This window comes from Calonectris borealis, chromosome 27, assembly GCF_964195595.1.
Source record: "Calonectris borealis chromosome 27, bCalBor7.hap1.2, whole genome shotgun sequence".
NCBI classification, from domain to species: domain Eukaryota; kingdom Metazoa; phylum Chordata; class Aves; order Procellariiformes; family Procellariidae; genus Calonectris; species Calonectris borealis.
In genome coordinates this window covers 4,686,852-4,706,383 of record NC_134338.1, presented here as the reverse complement: position 1 = coordinate 4,706,383, position 19,532 = coordinate 4,686,852, and the positions used below count along the sequence as shown (strand labels likewise).

Here is a 19,532-nt window from a genome sequence, read left to right as displayed (position 1 = left end):
GATGGTCACTAGCACATTTGTGAAATGATAAATTGCGTCTCGTACTTCACAGTTCAGAGAGAGGGAGAGAAAAAAACACGTCTGGATTAGAACTTTTTTACCATTCAGGATGGCAAGTGAATTTTAATTAGAAACCCAGTTGGAGAATACTTCCAATTGGGGAAGCATAATTTGACCATTTTCTCTTTCCTTTCGACTATGCAATGTCAAAGCAGAAACAGGAACAGGTGGGGAAAGTACCTTGAGTCGTGTCAAGGTATTGTGAGATGTTAGTATGCCACTTTTTGCCTACTTCCTTGAGGCATAAAAGCACCTTTACTTTGCAAAGACAATGGAAATCCACTTTTTCTTCCGCATGGATGTTTAAAAAAACAGAATTTTTCTCCGATGTTGTGAGAGAGCAGCAGGAACGGAGCAGGAGAAATTGGTGCAGCCGCCTGGTCTGGTGCATTTCCCGGGAGGGTGCTGTGCGCTGCGGGAGGCTGGAGCCCTGCCCGGACTGCGGTGCCGGGAGAGCCAGCCCGGGAGCCGCGGTGCCGGGACCTGCTCCTGCTCACAGGCAGTGGAACCCTGAGCCGTAGCGTGGCCGGTGCCTGCGAAAGGGACGTCCCCTCCCTGGGCAAGAGCCGGGTGCATTTGTGCTACCCCAGGGATGTGGGACATCTCTGACCGCTGGGATCAGGATAGACAGGTCGGTGTGGGAATGGGGCAGCCGAGGGACCCCAAGCACCACTGAACCCCCACCCTCGGGCCCTGCCTTGGGGCCAGGCTAGGGGACCTTCAGGCCCCACATTCCCCCTGAAAAGCTTCACTGCGGCATCCTCAAAGCCCCGTCCGAGCATTCGCATAGCTCCTTGATACCATGGCCCCAGGGGCAGACCCCGGCTTGGTCCGGCAGCACGGACTGTGGGAGGGAGGCGGGAAGCATGCAGGGCTCGGCAGGACCAGCACAGCTGCCTGTTGCGCAGGCAGCGCCGAGGAGCTGCTCCGCCTTGTTTCCAGCCTTGTTTCCAGCCGGGTGTTTTGGGAACCGGTTGCTTTAGTGTGAGTCAGTGAGCCAGGGAGCCCCCCGGCCCTGGGCCCGTGCTGGGTCATTCGGAGGAAGCGGGTTTTCCACGGAGGAGGATGCGGTGCTGAGTCCCAACTGTTGCTCGGTTACCAGAGCCTCCGCTTGCGCCAATGATGCTCCCTGCGCGTGGGCGCCCGGAGGAGCCGGAGCCCGGGAGGTGACGGCGCGCTGGCTCAGCTCTGATTCAGTAACCAGACCCCCCTGCCCCCCAGGCCGAAAGAGGCTCCTGGCATGTGAGGGAGCCCACGGGGCCGCCTCCATGCCAGCCCTCCCGGCTTCCAACCCCTCTGTGCCCTCCTGGAGAGCCCTCATGAGCCCCCTGTGCAGAGCAGCAGCGCAGATAAACATCATGAAGTAACTGATCCTGTAAGAGATGGCATTTAGGTTTTCATGCTTTAGAAATGTCTCGGTACCTTGACATCCCTCGTAAGCAGTGGCTTCTGAAATGCTTACTTTTGGAGAGGGATGACTTCACTGCTTACCACAGCAGAGAGCATCGTTATGCCGTGCCACGTGCACCACTTCGTGTCCAGCTCAATGGAAATAAGGGTTTTTTTCAGGGCTGTGTATTAAGATTCTGGTCATAGTCTGACTTTTATTTTTTAGCAAAGATATATGGCAACTGTGCCATCTCCTGTTGGCTACAGTATTTTGGAGGCTTTTCTTCTCATAAATAGCCTTGTCTATCACTTCAAAGTGACACTGTAGCATCATTTTGCTGCATGTGAGACATTTGTACTTTGAAACCCCAGACCAGCTCTTTTCTGTGAAAACCATACTAACCCAGCCATAAATCTCACTGCTTATAGCTCTTCACTCACATTTAACACGCTTTATCGTGGAGGTTTTCCTCCTGCAGCCACAGATGAAGTACGCTCCATCTGTGCCTGTTTCTACGGGCGGGTGGTCCTGCCCTGCGCTGCAGCCGCTGACGCTGAGCCAGGTCTGCCCGCGGCGCACCCTGGCCCTCGCACTCCTCGTCTGGGGGAGGCTCGGCGGGTCCGCCTGCGAGGCTGGGCCACCTCCATCCCAGCCGCTATCTATCCCTGCGCCTTTCCAGGCTCCCGGGGAGGGAGGGGTTCCCCGCGAGCCCTTCGTGGGGGGGCGGTGTGCCGCGGTGCTGCGCCGCAGCCAGTTGAGTCTGGCACCGGCTCGGCGTCGTTCCTGCTGAAGTCTTTTTTCTTCCTGCTCACCGCCTGTCGCGCCCGAGCGGAGCCGCTGCCAGGCTCCGACTTCTCCCCTTGTGCCGTCTGGGGGCGGGGGGCAGGAGGAGAGGGGGCGGCTTTTGCCTTGCCCTGGGCCAGCAGACGCCTCGTGCTCAGGTGCTCCCCGTGAGTACCGGCTTCCCCGGGCGCACCCAGGGTGCTGAACCGCCTGTTTGCAAAGGAGAGTCTGTACCTCCAGGCGAAACAGATGTACAGTTCAGCTGAACCGTCAATTTTTAACTTGCCCCATTGCTCAATGGCGCGGAAGGGAAACTTGCCCGGGAGGTGTTGCCGTTGACTGGAGCACCCTGTCCCTCTGCACACAAACACGGCCGTGTGAGGTCTGGCCCAGCTCCGCTTTGGACTCTGCTCGTGTCATGTTTATTTGATTTCACCAGAAATTAGAAGGTCACAGTATTGGGTGTTCAGACCCTGGGGAACATCCCCCGCTCCTTCTGAACACAGTGCACAGCTGAGCTGCACTGTTGGCTTGTTCCATCTTCCCATCATCGGGACGGTTGCAAGAGTAGTTTTTTGGAGAGGTGGGGACGGCTGTTTGATGGGGGGATAGATCGTGGGACCTCTGCGCTGTCTGCTGTAACTGACCCCCCCTTTGCTCTGGGCTCTTTCTTTCCGGCACCCTGCGAGCTGCTCCCCACCCTCCCCAGTCTGTCAAACCTGAGCTTGTGCCAAAAAGGCTTCTGCTTGTTTTCTGTCCCGGCTTTCCATGGCTTCTCCCCAGCTGCCTGCAGTGGGGAGCCCACCGGCGCGACCCCGGGCACGGCCGCTCAAGCCAGGGGTGCACGGCCGCCTCCTCCGCTGTCCTCCTGTCTATGGCAGAGCATTAGAAAAGCTAGATAAAATTAGCTATTCGGACGCATGTTCCTCAGGATGCCGGGACAGAGGGACACCCAGTACAGCCAGTTTGACTCATGGAGAAGAATTAATGGAAACGCCCGGCTCCTGGAGGGAGGAAATACCTTGAACAGCCTTTTCCTCTGTTTGTTGCGTGGGGAGGCTGACAATGGGCTCTGCGTCTGGCAGGAGCGCTGCCGGGCTGTCTCATGAATGCAGCACGCGCGCGCCGACAGACACCGAGTCTGCGGCACCCAGCGCTCAGGAAGGGCCCGGCACAATGCGGGTGACCTGCCCTCCTGCACCTCTTCTGCACGGATCGTGGCAGGATCGCGGAGCAAAGCGCAGGGCGGGCACCAGTACCCGCGGTGCTTTGCTCGACTGTACCCCTGCGAGCGCACGGGCTGCCGCGAGCGCCGGGTTGCCGGGGTCTGGCTCCGGGTGCTCTGAGCCGTCCGTGGTGCAGCCCTGGTTGCAGGGAAGGCGGCACCACGAGTGTGAGGGGCCTGCAATGGTTGGATGTTTGTACCTCAAAGTCTCGTTGACAAATGTTTCATAACGAATTCCAATTTATCCTGAGCCCGCTGTGGGACACGCTGCTGTTCACGAAGCACAAACCTGCCAAAATGGCGTACAGGCTGCGACCAAGGAAAATTGCCTTTTTCCACTGTAAAAACCCAGTAAACACATAACTTTTTTGTAAGCAGCCTTTATTTATCAGGGATGCCACTTGAGCCAATAATTTAAATGTCATCATAGAATCATAGAATCATTAAGGTTGGAAAAGACCTCTAAGATCATTGAGTCCAACCGTCAACCCAACACCACCATGCCCACTACACCATGTCCCTAAGCGCCTCATCTACACCTCTTTTAAATACTTCCAGGGATGGTGGCTCCACCACTTCCCTGGGCAGCCTGTTCCAAGGCCTGACCACTCTTTCAGTAAAGAAACAGATGAGACAAGAGGGACTATAAGGTCCCTAAGTCACAGGATCTTGTCAATCATGTTATGCAAATGTTTGTGAGCAGGAATGTCTGGGCAATCCTAGGACGTGCCAGCAGCAAGCGCTTCAGCTGGTGTTGCTTTCAGTCTGCCGCAATCGTGGCTTCCTTCAGATTCGCTTTCTACAAGGAAAGTAAGTGTCAGACGATGCATCGGGCTCCCCTGATTGTTGGTAGCGTTGGGCTAGATGTGGATAGAGGGAATCGGAGGGACCGTAGCACGAGTCAGGGTGCGGCTGTCCCGACGCGGCGCGTGCTGCAGGCCAGGCGCGGGGACGTCTCTGTCCGGGGAAAATGGGCGGCTGCAGCCCTGAGCGGGACTGTCACCCCCCTGCAGACCTGTGCTTCGTGGTGGGCAGGTCCTGGATGCGTGCTTTAATTGCGGTTACCGGTGTGAGGGGCCATGGGCGCTGGTGGAGCATGTAACGGCAGAGCCAGCCCTCGCCGGCCCCCGCAGCAGGCTGTGGCCGTGGCTCGCAGCGCCGGCACCCTTCTGCGTGTCCTGCTGTCGGCCCCTCTCCCCGGGCCGCACGGCGTGCCGAAGCATGAGCCCTTCCCTCGGCACGCCTTGGCCCCTGCGGAGCTGGGTGCGTGGTTTGGTGTTGGGGGCCAAGAGGGCGGCGAGGCTGTGACAAACCCGCAGCTGGCCCTGGCACAGGAGATGCGTTGTGGAAAGCTTGATGGTCTGGGGCGGCGGAGAGGGGGGTGAGCAAAGCCCCAGCAGCGCAGTCAGGGAACTGGAAGGCAGCAGGACAGCATGAAGCTAATTTGGTACCCGCGGGGGTTTCTGAGAGCATCCTCTTGCGGCAGGGTTGTCGGGGTCCCTTCGTATAACACACCCCAGAGGCAGATGGATTTGGTGGCTGCATCGCCCCCCTGGTTTCTATTTTTGAGTGTTTGTAACACAAGAAATGGCTCTGATGGGAAAACCTAGCGGAGCGGGAGGAAAGATGCTGCATCCCAAATGCCTGGAGGCAGCGGGAGGAGCAGTGTCCTGGGCCGCGGGCGGCCGCTCGACGGCCCCGTTTGGCCTTTTTTGGAAGCAGCTGTTTGAGGCAGTTTGTGTCGCTATGGATGGTTTTGTGGGGATGTGTCACGAGTCGGTGACACAGCTGCAGCTGAGTGTGGGACGCTGCATCGGAACAGGTCGAATGCCGGAAAACTGGCAACAGCTTCTGGAGCAAATCCCGCGCTAAGGCAGATTTCTCTGAGTGAGGGCAGTTCTGAAAAGCCTTCGGAGGTCCTCTCAGAAAGGTCCATCCCGAACCAGGCGTGACCCCAGCTCCCACTAGGTTTCCCGGGAGCAGGGACCACCATGCATCACCCCTCCCCGGCCCCCTCGAGGTCTCTGCAGCCGACGCTGAGCATGGGAGTGATGGGAGCACAGGGCAGTGGTGCCCGGAGGTGCTCCCCTGTCCCCGTCCCAGCCCTCACCCTCCGGGCTGCGGGGAAGGCTGCCGGGAAGGCTGCAGACATTTCTCCCGGCTCCTGCTTTCGGGAGGCCGGTGCTGTGCCGCACGGCCCCAGGGATGCTCGGGGGAGACGGCACTGATCCGCACACCGGGCATTGTGTTCCCAAGCGTGGTGCTCTCGCGGAATGCTTGGATATGCTTCATCATGCTATAAATAATTACAGTTATCCATTCTCTTAAGTAATTTAAAGGATGACTACTAGTCTCCCTGACTTATAGGCAATTTGGAGTTTTTACTGTAGGCAAAAACCCCTGTAGCTGGTCTATCATTCTTCTGAATTGTTTTATCTTTGTTGCTCTAAGCAGAGTCATGGGAATGTTTTTTCCTAAACCAGCAGGTTATTAGAGGACATACTTATAAATAACTGGTCTTGGCTATTTTTAAGTCTTTTTAAGTATTTTCAACATACTGCATCATGATGGTATGGCATGACCTGCAGAAAAACTGAGTCCAATTCCACTGCCAAAGCGTTCATAACTCACTTCTGTTTCTTTGGATGATGGGGAGCCAAGTCCGCTCTGCTCTGCAGGAATGCAAAGAACCTGAGGAACCACTCCGCTCACTGTGGCTCAGAACTGGTCATTTTGTAAACTGATTTTTCTGTTATGCTACTGCAAAAACTGTAATTCTCCTTTATTATATAGAGGAAACTAACAGTTGAGTCTGATTGACAATTAAATTTGATGCGGTCTTTCTAGAGATGCCAGAGTCGCCACAGCCACCGTGGGTCAAACTCTGGTGCTGCTGGGCTGGGTGGCGGGACTGCAGGAGAGCCAGGGCTGCTGCAGGCTCTAGGGACAGGCTGCCAAATCCACACTTGGGCAGTAAGCAGAGGTGCAGGTAGTCTGCTCTTAAAACAGAATCTGTATGAAATGACCAGAAAAGTATAACCCCACTCCTCCAGGAGAATTGAGCATTTCAGACAAGAGAAATTATATTTACTTCATAATTTATTAAATTTCAGATTGCCATATGCAATAAATTATAGTCGCTATAATAATGTTGTCATAAAATATTACTATGAAGTACTCGTCTAATAGCTATTGTAATCTATACAAATAAGAACTGTAGTTATGATACTTAGATTTGTAGTGTTAATGGGAAGTGAACAAAATATTAAGGAACCTCACAGTAAATTCAGGGAAATAAGTCATTATTATTGCTTCTGTGCAAACAATTTATACTGGACACATACAGCTTGAGAAAGAAAAGGTACAGTTGCGTAGTGTGTCTCTAGAGCAAATGCACTCCCTGAAGGTTGAACTTACTGCACCCATACGGTGCACTTGCATGCATTTTAACAATGCAAAGCGATCCATGATCAGTAGCTGATCAGTCTCTAGAGCCTCCCTCCTAGCCCACAACAGCGAGACCTAGCAAGGGCTCAGCCTTTAAGGAAACAAGTTTGAAAAGGCAAAGCACACAGGTGAAGTCAGTAAACACCGAGTCCGTCAGCAGGTCTCGAGTCGCGCCCAGGCGCGGGGTCCCCCCACGGCTCGGTCCCACGGCCGCCCCGGGAGCCTGGCTGCCTCCCGCTGGGAGCTGCCCTCCCTCCGGGAGCCTCTGGCCGCCACGCTGCTGCCGCCCGCGCCGATGCTGCCGCCCGCGCCGATGCTGCTGTCGGCGCCGCTGTTCGCTGCGTGCGCGGTGGGGTGAAGCCCTGCGGGCGGTCTGTCAGGTCCCCCGTCCCGCCAGCAGCTCGTGGGGCAGCGGAGGGTGCCGTGTGTGGTAGGAGGTCACAAACAGTCCCATCCTGAAACGCTCTCCTCCGTTTCTGCTCCCTTCGCCAGTTCAGTGAACTTTAATGGAGTATTTCCGAAATGTCAGGAACTGGAGCAGCTTGTCTTTTCGCCTCTGCTTTAGTGCCATTAGCGCTCTCGTTTTCTCCTCCAAGTCCTGGTCGGTGGCGAGGATTATCTTGGCTCTTTCCTCTGCCTTCTTGTCCCCGGAGTTTTTGAAGAGTTTCTGTAGGGACTCTTCGTTGATGCTTTCGAAGATGTTGGCCACGGCTTTCTTGCGCAGGGCTGTGTCAAAGCGGTAGCCGTGGACCGAGGGGCTCACTCGCAGGGATGTGGACATGGCTGGAGTTTTGTAGCTTCTCTTTGCTTTCATCTATGTGGGGTGCTGCCGGCTTTGCCCTCGGGTCCAGTCAGAGGGATCGGTGCTGTGCTGGCTCCCAGGACTGGTATTTAAAGGCAGTCTGGAGAAAAAGCCGGAGGGCTCAAGTTACAGTGATGAGATCACGCTGATGTCAACACTGAATAGTCATGGGCGAGTTTAACAGTTAAGTTGCCAACTTTCCTCTGCTGTGCAGCTGAGACGAAAAGTTTTCTGTGTTTCTGCGATGAGGATGACCTGCTGCAGGACAGGCTTCACACAACTTCAGATATCGCTACGGGACTTGAGCTAGTACAGCTCAAACTCTGCTCCTGGCCTTTTGTTCTATGCGGAAAAGCTCTGCATTCAGAATATATAATATATAATACAATAAACAGTTAAAACTGCAGGTGGGAACTATTGCAATACTAGCAAGAGGTGTTAGCTGCAAGCCTGTGCGTGCAGATGTGAACTTGTCTATGTCTTGGTCAGACAGAAGTACAGCAATGCAGCAGAACCCGCTCAGGTCTGGGCATGGGATGCTTTCTGCTGCCTCCCAGATGATACAGCCCATGTTTAGCGCTCACAAAGCTGTATTTCCTACTTGGCAAGTGGTTTACCAAAGGCAGCTGATCCATGATGTCCTCTGAGGTGACTTCCCCGGGATGTTACGCCCCACAGCTGCCCAGCTGGCACACGGCAGCGCTCTCACCGGGGCAGCAGGTAAAATCCCCTGCTCCACTGTGCACGCTGCGCTGCAGCAACGGCACCGAGCAGTTTGTTGCCCTGCTCCTGCCTCAAGCATCCTTTTTCTTTAATTTCCAGCTCACCGGTGCAGTTCCTCTGCTGCAAAGGAGTTTGTGGTCTCCACCCCGCCCTCGGCTCACGCCAAGCCCTTGGGCTGCGAGGACTCGCTCTTACTCATATGGCTTAGTTTTAGGTAGTCCTGTGAGAAGCAGGGAGTTGGACTCGATGACCCTTATGGGTCCCGTCCAACTCAAGATATTCTATGATTGTGACTCCCTCTCGCTGAGGACGTGGACAGGGCTTGGCTACCTGCGAGGGGCCGGCTCTGACCACTGGAGCGTCCTGCTGGGCTTAGAATGGCAGTGGGATCAAAAGTCACTGGAGGCCAGGGAGCCAGAGATAAGTGTATTTTGGCTAATGACTTAAAAGTGGCCGGATGCTGTGGAGGCACTGTTTGGAAAATTAGCTGCTTGTTTACTGGTTTTGTTGATGACCCCTATTACTCATCCATACTGAAGCAGTCCAGAAACAGCCTCTGTCCCCACGCCGGTTTGACCAGCGGCCCCAGGGGGTTTCCCTTATTTACCAGAGAGCTGTGGAGGTGATCCACGACTGCAGTGGTGAGCAGATCCAAAGTAACATCGCCCAGTTGCTTGTCATTCCACGTTCCATTTACAACTTCTATTCCTTCGGACGGAGCGAGGGGATGTGTCTGAGCGCAGCCCCTGCAAACCCCCTCTCCTGTGGCCACCTGCAGTCCGTGTGCCAGGCGTTTGTGCCGGCAGAGAACGGGATTAATTGTGCGCTGTTGCTCGCCAGGCAATGCGCAGAGCGGGGCAGGCTGCTGCCTGGCCCCAGAACGACTGCCCGTCCCAGCTCCGTCCAGGCTCTCGTCAACTTCCAGCTGACCAGGGCTTGCCAGGCTTTTATCTTCAGGAGAGGGAGTGGGCTGCATTTCAGTGTTTGACCGCTTCCCTATCTGGGACTTAGAGAATCATCCGAAGTGCTGGGCACGCCCTGGCGCAGCCCGGTGTCCTGCGTTCACCCACATCCCGCCGGAGGACCGGCTTTCCCCGCAGCTGCCAGGACTTTGCTCTGCGCCACAGTTACGGGCACGAGCTCTCCCTGCACGTGCCTGCCATTTTTTCTGCCGGCTCTGCATCGCTCTCATTGTGCAGGTTACTTTTTACAAGTTTGTCTGATTTTCTTTCGTATGTGCTAGCTGTTATGTGCTTTAGTGTATAAACAACTACTTTGCAAAGCCTTGTGATTCTCCTTCTGCCAGAAAGACTTAAAAGCCTCTCACTTTGCTGTAGTCTTGCCGAATTTGTGAGAATTACACATCAGTCGCTGTTTGCTCAATATTTGCAGGGCTGGTAAACCCGCCCTGAAAATAGGATCTCTTTGACGTGTCTGGCTCCTGGGTCTCTGCCTGTGAAAGAGCCTCATGTTTTATAGACTCCTGTTAACATGAAGCATGGGGGGGGAGCAGTAGGAACACTCATCGCTGGTCCCCTCCGGCTCAGATGGGAAGTGCTGCCTGGAGCGCTGGGGAGGAAACCTGCCTGTAAAAGACGCCTGACCAAAGTGTTAAATGTACTTTGCTTCACTGGACAAATAATACAGTTTCAGAGTACTTAGGGCAAAAAATAGTGCCAGAAGATAGGCTATGATCTTGTGGCTGTAGAAAACGAGCCCTTCTTCTGCAAGGCACGGTTTCCCCTAGTCGAAAACAAGAGCTGAGGCATGTTAACATATGCCTGGTTTTCACCGCTCTTATTGCACATGGAATCATTCTGCAGGTATTTGCAGAGACTTGGCTGAGAATAAATTAGCAATATTTGTGGAAGATACAAGCTCAGAAAAGTGTCTGCCATGGAAACCGAGAATAAAGCTGATGCTTTAGGAGTAAGACATCAGAAAGCTGCCAAGATGAAGCATGCATTTTCTTGTGAGCTCATCTTGCACTGAGCAGTAACAAATGTCTTTGCCCCTTCAAGCTTCTCTGCCCACTTTGTATAAATTTAGTTGCGTTCAACTCTGCCTCATCTATTTTTTCCAGTAATTTTTGTTTATATCTGTCTTTTAATACTGCTTTCCCAGTAATGCCTAGGAGGAATTATTCATGTGTTGGATTGGAGTGAAACTTCAGACAAGATGCAATTTCTATCATAGCTCTCCTGCTATTACTGTATAATTGCTTCGTGAAACGCAAACGCTCTGTTTCACACATTAATGGGAGGATTAATTCCTATCCCCACTGTCTCTGCAGAGCAGCTCAGCCACATCCCTAATTGCGCTCTGCTTCTCACGACATGATGTTTGGAGCGCTCCAGCTGCGGGGGCTCTTCTGTCGGGGGACGGGCAGGTTTGTGCCGAGCTTTAGGGGCCCTTCTGCGGCATCTGGCAGCGCAGCTTGCCAAGCCCCCACAGGCATCTCGTCCCAGGTCGTGGCCACGAAGGTCTTGAAGCTGAAGCACTTATGACTTCTTGTAGGCTAAACCAAGCCTCTGGGTCTCGCAATCAGAGCAAGCAGTTGCCGGAGGGAAAGATTCGGGCAGGATGGTGACTCAGTGGCCAGGTCTGCGCTCCGCTGGCAATGCAAAGCGTGTTTAAATAGACCTGGAGGCATCTCCGGCTCAAAGCTGCAAATTGCCGGAGGCTCCTGCCTGCCCGGGCTGCACCTTTGCAGGAGAGGGGCAGGTAAAGCAGGGCAAAGGGGAAAGCCCCCAGCCCCTGCAAGGAGCCGGCAGCCCCGAGAGCAGGAGGTGGAGGGCAGGGGTAGCTGGAGCAGCCAGTGCCTTTCCCGCAAACTCTTGCAGAGCACTTAGTCTGCATTTGTGCCACCCTCCAAAATCACTCCAAAGAAGGTAATCCGGGATGCCTTTGCATTTTGCTAGGGCATGTTTTGCATAGCTTTCCTTTCACTAGCCTGCCTAAGCCTGCACGGCTTGTAATACTGCATTGGCATTGAAAGATGCAGCAGTCCGCTAGGAGAGCATTGGTGCTGCAGAGACCTTCCCAGCCGTACGCGAAACACAAACTGAGCCTTTGGAAGGGCATCTAGAAGGCTTTGGGACAGGAGAGGAAAGTGAAATTATTGCCTTAAAAATATATATATGTGCTTTGTCTTTAGCATGTATGAAATCCAAGAATCTGAAACGCCCAGGAGCCTCAGACCATCTCTTCTTTTCCCATCCTTTCCCTCGCTACTTGGGTTGACCTCTGGCTCACTCGCAGCCTTCACTTCTTCTGCTGGCCATGGGGGTTGGAGAATCCCTGCCCTTCTCAGGAGCCATAAATGCCGCTCTTTATGTTTGTTCTCTGCTGGGAAATGTATCCGAGATGGAGTGCTCTGCAGCAGACACAGCTGCGGGATGGCTGTAAGGTCAAAGAGGAACCGGTTCATCGTGTTCCTCGTGCAATCCAAATTCCTGGGAATTTGTCAGACACCCAGGTCGTGCGAATGGCAGCACCTGCCTCGGCTCTCCAACCTCCCTGCCTACGGCTTCTTCCGACTGTGGCTTGGGTGCCTCTTTTGTACAGCACAGGCTCCACCTGGGTTTTTCTCTTTCTTTGGTTGTTGGTTGGGTTTTTCTGTGGTTGTTGTTTCTTCAGTAGAGCATCTGGGAACACTTGTCCTGGATCTCACGGCAGGACGCCGTGCCCTTTGCTTACAAAACCCGAGAGCTTAACTTGACCATGGGTGTTCCCTGTGACTATCCTGTGGTCGCCAATTCAGATGTGCAGTACAGCGGGATGTATTTTAACAGCAGTTCTGCTGCAGCTCAGTTGCTGGAAAGACATTTCTCAGACAATCCTGCTCACACAGCTACCTGCCTAAAAACCAGAAAAAAAGCTATTGGTTTTCAGGCAGCGGTAGACGCGATTAAGCTGGTTAAATTCCATCGGAAAAGTTTTTAATAGGGAAAAAAATTTGCACCGTGTCTATTTAATACTTTTCTTTATCCTACCTATGAAAACTAAATTAGATGCTGGCTTCTGGGCTGCTAAGACAGGCGTTGTTATATCAGGCGTAGTCTGCATGGCATTAGTTCTGCACTCCAGCCTCCCGCAGCCGAGGCGAGCAAGAGTATTTTTTATTAATGTCTGTCACTCAGCTGCAGCCGGCAGCTCTCGGCATCTCTCCATAGGGCTCCCTCCGCCCCGTGCCTCGTCGCCTTCACCAGCAACCTGCGCATCCCTTCTGCTGGCACGAGGGAAAACCGGCGACAGCCGAGGTGGTCCTACAGCTGGTGTGAAGTTTGCCGTTTTAAGGGCAGCACACTGCTGACAAACTAAGAGAATAAGAAATTTTCACAGTGTTGATGCAGTAAGAGGAGTTGGTAAAAAGTGTCAGGGGTGCAAAGTGAGAACATCGCCTTGCCCCTCGCTGATGCTGCTGCGGCTTTCTGGCAGAAGTGTCCCTGCGGGCAGGTCCGTCCCTGGTCGGTGACACCAAGGGTGCAGGTTGGACTGGCTTGCGCGAGGGGGACTGTGGCCCTTGGGAAGAGGAAAACGGAGCTTTGCAGAGCAGCGCTGTCCTGCACAGGCAGAAGGAACGCGCTGAAGCTGCCTGGCTGCGTGAAGGCTGCTGCTCAGCCGCGGGAGTCGAGCATCGCAGGGAGACCATATAAGAGTAAAGTTTGTGGTATTACTGATAATGAATGTCTCCTCATTTCTCATAAATTCTCTGCTAAATGTACGATCACTGAGTTAATAATGCAGTGGAGGACATAATGAATAGCCAGTTACAGTAAGTAAATCATGCCTGTTAAGAAACAGAACAGGAACAGAAACTTCTGGCACTTTCAAAAGCAAGTATCCTTTTAAAGAAGCCCTGCATTCAGCAAAGCTGAGCTGAGGACACACTGACTTCTGGCGTGAAACGCGTGCTGTCACGGGGGGCTGGAGAGGCTGGGGATGGGGAGGGGAGGCTGGCTGTGTAAGGAAGCCATAGGTGGCTTCTCCTGTTGCTTGAGGCTTCCCAAAGCCTTCGTGCAAAGGGAAACTCAGACTGTGGTGCTCCCCACTTGTAGTGGGAGATAATTACGAGAGAGGCTGGTGGCAGATTGCCAGCCAGAGCGTGTGGTACGACTGAAAGCCTTGTTAAAAACCAAAAAGCCGTGTCTAGCGGGGATGCAGGCAGCAGCAGGCAAACGATGCACTCGGACCACGCGGGCAGGGTGGAAGTGAGCGGGTTTGCTGGGGGCCCAGCTGGTTGCTGGAGGGGGCTGGGGTGACCCCGCAGCCGGGCAGCTTGTGTGGGGAGCAGCAGGGCTGCTCCCTCAGGTGGGTGCTGCGTGCTGGAGCACCCATCCTGAAATGGCACCTACCCATCGCGTTTGCAGACCAGCTCACTGTGTCCTGCTATTTCCATGGGAGCCAGGGAAAGTATTTTAATATCCTGACTTCAGCATCTTCCTCCCGGGTCAGCAAGACTGAGCATGGCAATGAAAGTTTAGACTTTCAAGCACGAAAAACCTTTTTCTTTCTCTGCTGAATTTCCTGTTTGATCTTCCTGAAGGTCCCCAAGTACCCCTCGCTAGAGAAGGGTGAAGGCAGAGCCGTCTCCAGTTGTCAGACAGCTCATTGTCTGCTGCCGAGGGGACGGGCTCACGGGAAATCCTGCTTTGGGGCTGGGACGCGGGGCTGGCTGGGGTCATTGTCGCAGCCCAGCCCACGGGCGACGGTACCAGACACACGTACGGGCGCTCGAGTGCCCCCCTCATCAGGGCTCTAATCTCTGCCGAGCCGCTTCCTCTGCTGCAAGAGGGGTGGCAGACAGGATGTGTGCCTTTGTACTGCTCCGGCTTCTGGGGGCCCTCAGTGCCCCCCATCGCTCCCGGAGCCGCAGCGGCTGCAGCCCAGGGCTGTGGTCAGGGGTCGGCGCCGGTTCGGGAGCCCGATGTGCAAAAGGGCACGGCACAGCCTCCCGTGGGGCTTGAGGAGCGGGGTCTGAAGCGATCAGGATGGAGGCAGAACGGTGGCAATGTGTGGTCGTGAGGCAACGTAGGGTCTTGGGGGGGCATTAAGCTGCTGATCTGCGGTACCTGGTAAGGGCTGTGACGGTGCAGAGGAGATGCTGGGCTTGGCAGCGGTTCGCCACAGGCTCAGGGCTGGTGGTCTGCCTGGGACCATGACACAGGGGAAAGCCTGGGTGACCTCTGTGCAATGCTGCAACTCTGTGAGCGGCCCAGCATGGCTGGGGAACCAACAGAGGGATGCAAGAGAGTTAAAATGGCAAGGCACCTTCACTCCAGTGCACTCAGCCTGAAATCTCATTTTGATCCGCATCCGCTGCTTATTCGCCTGCTTTGAGCAAATTGCTGGGCAGCAATAAGGCGATTTCCCAGCTCTGGGGCATGGGCAGTGACTGACCCCTCTCCACTTCTGAGGCAGTTTTCAGTTCTGATTTGCAAAATGCAGTACTGGTTTGTGATCCACCCAGAAGCAAATTAAAGAGCATTTCTCCTGGTGAGGAAAGAAGCACCTGCTTTGTGCAGAGGGAGCTGAGCCCTCCTGGTTCAGAAGGATGGGCTTTGCTAGCAGAAAACCTACAAATTTAGTTTTCCGTTGCTTAATCTTGTGGCAAAGCAAAACAGGCACATGGCAGAGGCAGCTCCTGTCCTGGCTGTGTTTTGGGGAAGAGCAGTGTGTATCTGGTGGCAGCCTGCGGTCGAGGCTTCGAGACGTATCGGAGTAATGCTGAGAGACGAAAACTGATAATCAGAGCTGAGGGAAACACCCAGCCTGCGCCGATGGAGATTTATCAGGAAATCAACCGATAAGTAAATCCTGTGGGAGATCAGCTTGAAATTGTGGTGTTATCAGCCTTGTAGTTCATTCCTCCAGTAACAAAAGAGTTCCTCGGAGAAAACAGATGGTGTTTGCCTCCCGTCACCCTCCCTCTCTCGTGGCCTGACAGCTCTCGCTATGTAGCTGCTAGAAAAGCAATTTCTGCGATCTCCTCCCGTGACCGCTGCCGTCACCGGGGCAGCCCGAACCCTCCCAGGGCCCTGCCTTTGCCCTGCCTCTGGCAGCAGCCGAGGCGGCGGCCGGCCGAGTCGCAGGGACTGGTGGTTGCGTACGGGTTTTGGGGGGTTGTTTTTTGCATGCTGAGGCCCTGCTGCAGATCCCCCCGGGCGCACCCGGGGCTGGCTGTGCCCCTGCCGCTTTGGGCGGACGGGAGCTGTGCTGCAGGGGGGTCGCACGGGTTTGCAGGGGTGTCGCATGGGTTTGCACGGGTGTTGCACAGGTTTGAGACCCATGCAGCTGCTGGAGCCAGGTTCAGGCTGTTCCCAGGACTGTTGCAGCCGTTTCTGGGGTTACAGCAGGTTACTTCTGCCAGTGGTTGTTTTCCCCAGCAAATTGCCATCAGCAGTGCACGTCAGCTCCCACTCCGAAGAGCAGTAGCAGGGCTGTAAAGCCTATCCCCAGGACAGAGGCGAGGCTGGCAGGTTCGGGCGCCGGGCCGGCCGCAGCTGAGAGCCGTGCCAGGCAGGGCTGGGGCCGGGGAGACTCCCGCGATCCCGAATCATCGAGAGTGCAGCGGGGCACGGACCTGCTCCGTACGGCCGCAGAGGGGGAACCCCCCGAGGCTTTCCGAGCAGCAGCCCGCTGACAGCCTCTGCTCGCAGACTTGCTTAGCTCTTGCAGCGATGCCTTCTAGATGTTTCCCAACAATCACGTTGCCTAATTGTTATAATCTAAGTGACTGATGCCTTGTTTACAAGGGAGCCTTGTCTTTGTTCTCGAGATCTGCCCTTGAATCCTTGTCGAGTGTCAGCGCTGCTTTATGGGTATTTCGGTCTGTCTGCATCGGGGTGTTTATGCAGGCAGTTTAAACAAAAAAGAACAGTTTTAGAGCTGCAAGTTTATTTCAGCTCTGCGTAGGAGGGGAGGAAAGGGGAGAGAGATGATGCTGTGTGGATGTATATAGGTATGGTAAAAAGTGCTTTGCAGCCCCTCTGACAGAGAGCCAGCTGATCAGCAAACTGTGTATGAGCTGTGACTGCTCCTGCTTCGGCTCTGATCCGTCAGAGGTTCGGTGTCAAACTAGAAACCAGCCCGGTTTGCAGTTTGTGCTCCGAAGTTGTTGGCATCTGGCTGGGGGAACTAAATCAGATTTGTCTCTATGCCTGCCTTGGGGAGAGAAACCCGCCGTCACCAGGGTCTGTCGGAGACTCATTGAGCGAAGCCGGAGCCGGCACCGATACCAGCCGCCGCTCCGGCTTGGGGAAGATGCCTGGGGAGAGAAAGGCCTCCGAGCTGTGCATTAGCTCTTACAAGCCTGACCGCTTAGCTACAAATCTTCATGTGGGTTACGCTCTGTATTTAATAGATGAAATTGTTGGACATACGCTGCAGAGTCCTTACTTAGGGTCACGGAGCTGCAAAGCCTGGTCCAAATCAGGCAGACAAGCATGGCGACTGGCTCCTTGCCGGGGCTGCTCACGCGCAGCGGGGCGCGGTCGGAGGCCGTGAACTTCTCTGCGTTCAGAGTCGCGGCTGCGCGGCCCCGACGCGGGCCGGATCAGCACACCGAGCAGGCTGGTCAGCACGCAAAGTGCTTCAGAGGTGGTGGGAGAGCCCTGATGCTGCTTCCAGCCATGTCCCCTTTCCCTCCTTTCTCTCTGAAAGACAAATGGGTCAGAACAGGCGTTTTCAATCTTGCTGATGTCCTGCCCGGCCTGGCATCGGAGCCGTGTGTGACACGACCTTCCACGGCCCCCGCCACAGCGGCCGACGGCTGCAGCGTGTAATTAATGTGCCAAAACGCCAGTGTGGAGCTGCGTGCTTTTTCCATAATACATGAAAGGCCCATTTAGATGGAGAATGCCAGGTAAAACAGCTCTCGTGTGGGTTGTCCGCTGCTGATCTGAATGCACTCGAATGCCTGGATTGCTCCGAGCTGCTCGCTTTTGCTCCACGAAAGCATCAAGGGGGAAAAGCTGAGCAATGCCCTGTGTTTTCGGGAGCAGTGCAGGTGAAGGCTGGAAGGACAGTGCAGGTTCTGCCCCTGCAGCGGGCAGGGAAAAGGGGAAAGGGAAGCTCAAGGTTTGAAGATTTGGATATTATCGTGTGGGGGGGTGGTTGCTGCTGCTCCTTAAATCACAAGGTGCTGTTTGAATGGTGCACGCCAAGCGGCCGTGCTTTAGGCAGGTTTGTGCGGGAGGGGCCGGGGGAGCCGGGGATGCTGCGGGGCTGGTGGGGATGTGTCCGGAGCTCCGTGCACGCCGCTCTGACGTCAGGCGCAAATGAAAATAAAATACGTTGTCTATCAGTAAACAGTGTGGAGCGTGACGTCAAGTTACTGAGGCCGGTGAGCTCGTCTCCAGAACCCTCTCCGTGCAGAACGCTGAGTCAGTTCCGGCCACGATGAGGTTCGTGGAAGGAGCGTTTCCCAACACTGTTTAGGGAAATCTTACGGAGGAAGTAAACAAAATCCAGCAGATATCTGACGCCAAAAGCCTGCCCCTCCACAGGCCTCTCTCATCACGGCGGCAGCTGGGGAAGAGAGGACCCCCGTGCAGCAGAGGGGACGGCGCTCGCCCCCTCACAGGCAGGGCTGCGCCCGCAAACCTCGGGGCAGCTGCATGCAGGGATGCGATGGGGCGGGTGGGAGCGGCCCCAAGGAAGGAAGCTCGGGGGGGAGACCGTGCCCCTGCCCTCGTGTGCGCCATCGCCCCTCGCCCACGTGCTGCCGTCCACCCCCCGGAGCTCCCCATGAGCAAATGTGCCCAGCCCCGGCATCGCCGCTGCCGCCTGCACGCAGCAGCAGCGGCATCGAGATATTCTCAGGCGCTGTGTTTGGCCAGCACGTGGGTAAACACCAGGTCTCTTGTTCAGCAAATTAATTGGGAAGAAAAAGGATTAATAGCCTTGCTAACCACTCCTGGCCTTGCAGGGATCGTGTCCTGACTCGCCCCGTCTGCTCGCGGGGCGTCCCACGGCGAGCGAGCCGTGCCCTGCGTCTCCACAGTGAAATAGTTTCCTCAGGGACTTCTCCCCCCAGGGCTATGGGGCTCCTCTCTGTTGAGGAAATGTCTTTGATCAGTAGAAATTAAACTGGGAAAATATTTTCCATTTGTGTCAGGATAAAAATGGCTCAAGCCAGGCGTGATTGATTGCTGAAAAAAACCGGAGCAACCCCGGTGCCGTTTCGGAAGGCTTCCTACTGTTCTTGCGTACAGTAAACACAGAATATATTTAGCAGCAGAGCCCAGCATGAGACAGCCTCTTACTGCAATAATAGCAGTGCCGTGTCTTTTTTCCCTTTTTGTTCTTTTTTCTAAGAAATCGGTTTGACAGAGCTCTTGGGGAGCTGGGTACGGATTGCCTCGTGGGCTCACCGTGCCTGCCTGGGATGCCAGCGCCTTTGTTTGCCCTTGTTTACCCACTCTAGCAACCGCGGGCTGCAGTGACTAACTCTGCAAACAGGCGTTGGGGCGGACGCGGCGCTTCTTCCGTGTGGCACCGGCGACATGCCACCACGCAGGTGGTGATTAAACCCTGGCTCCCGGCGTGCACGGCCACTGCAAGCGTGAGAGAAATCGCTCCCAGCCGCCCGCCCACTTTCCCCTCATTAGAGCGAGCGTGCGCCCGTGGCCGGGGCTGGGGTCAGGCCCTTGGGGACGGCACCTCTGCACCACTGCCAGCGGGTCCGCAGGGCAAACGTGGCACAGCTTTCCACGCGAGGAGAGGCTTGCAGGAATGGGGTCTGCCCCGACAGCGTCACCCCCTCGAATCCTAAAATGCAAACCCGGTGGAGCTGCCAACTGAGCTAAAGGAAAGGGATGTTGGTTTATTGGAAACCTTCGTGTCAGACACTCCAGCCAGCACCAGCTGTCCCAGATACACTCTCTTGATATTATACATGCAAATAACAGCCATGATTTATTTATTGGAAAACCCCATATTTCATAATAATGCACTTTCTTCATGGTATTTATTATTCAAATTACTGTAACGCATCGTCATAAACCAGGAACCTGCTGTGCTCCTCTCCAAGTAAATACAGAAAAAGACAGCTCCGGCTTCAGAGAGCGTGCACGCAAAGCCTGTGGATTTTATCACCT

The 19,532-nt window shown here is 54.9% G+C and overlaps 2 protein-coding genes across 2 annotated transcripts in view; one reads left to right on the top strand and one right to left on the bottom strand.

The window, feature by feature from the left end:
• The window catches only part of LOC142093606 (uncharacterized), an 80,120-nt gene that overhangs the window by 44,409 nt on the left and 16,179 nt on the right, over positions 1-19,532 (top strand). The gene's annotated exons all lie outside the window — the stretch shown is intronic.
• Positions 7,241-7,760, bottom strand: TCIM (transcriptional and immune response regulator). The gene has a single exon (XM_075174954.1). It carries the CDS (start codon positions 7,717-7,719, stop codon positions 7,399-7,401), a length of 321 nt encoding a protein of 106 aa, XP_075031055.1. The 5' UTR covers positions 7,720-7,760; the 3' UTR covers positions 7,241-7,398.

Bases quoted from the DNA above. Each gene is read 5' to 3' on its own strand.
- TCIM (XM_075174954.1), bottom strand. From the start codon at position 7,719: ATGAAAGCAAAGAGAAGCTACAAAACTCCAGCCATGTCCACATCCCTG.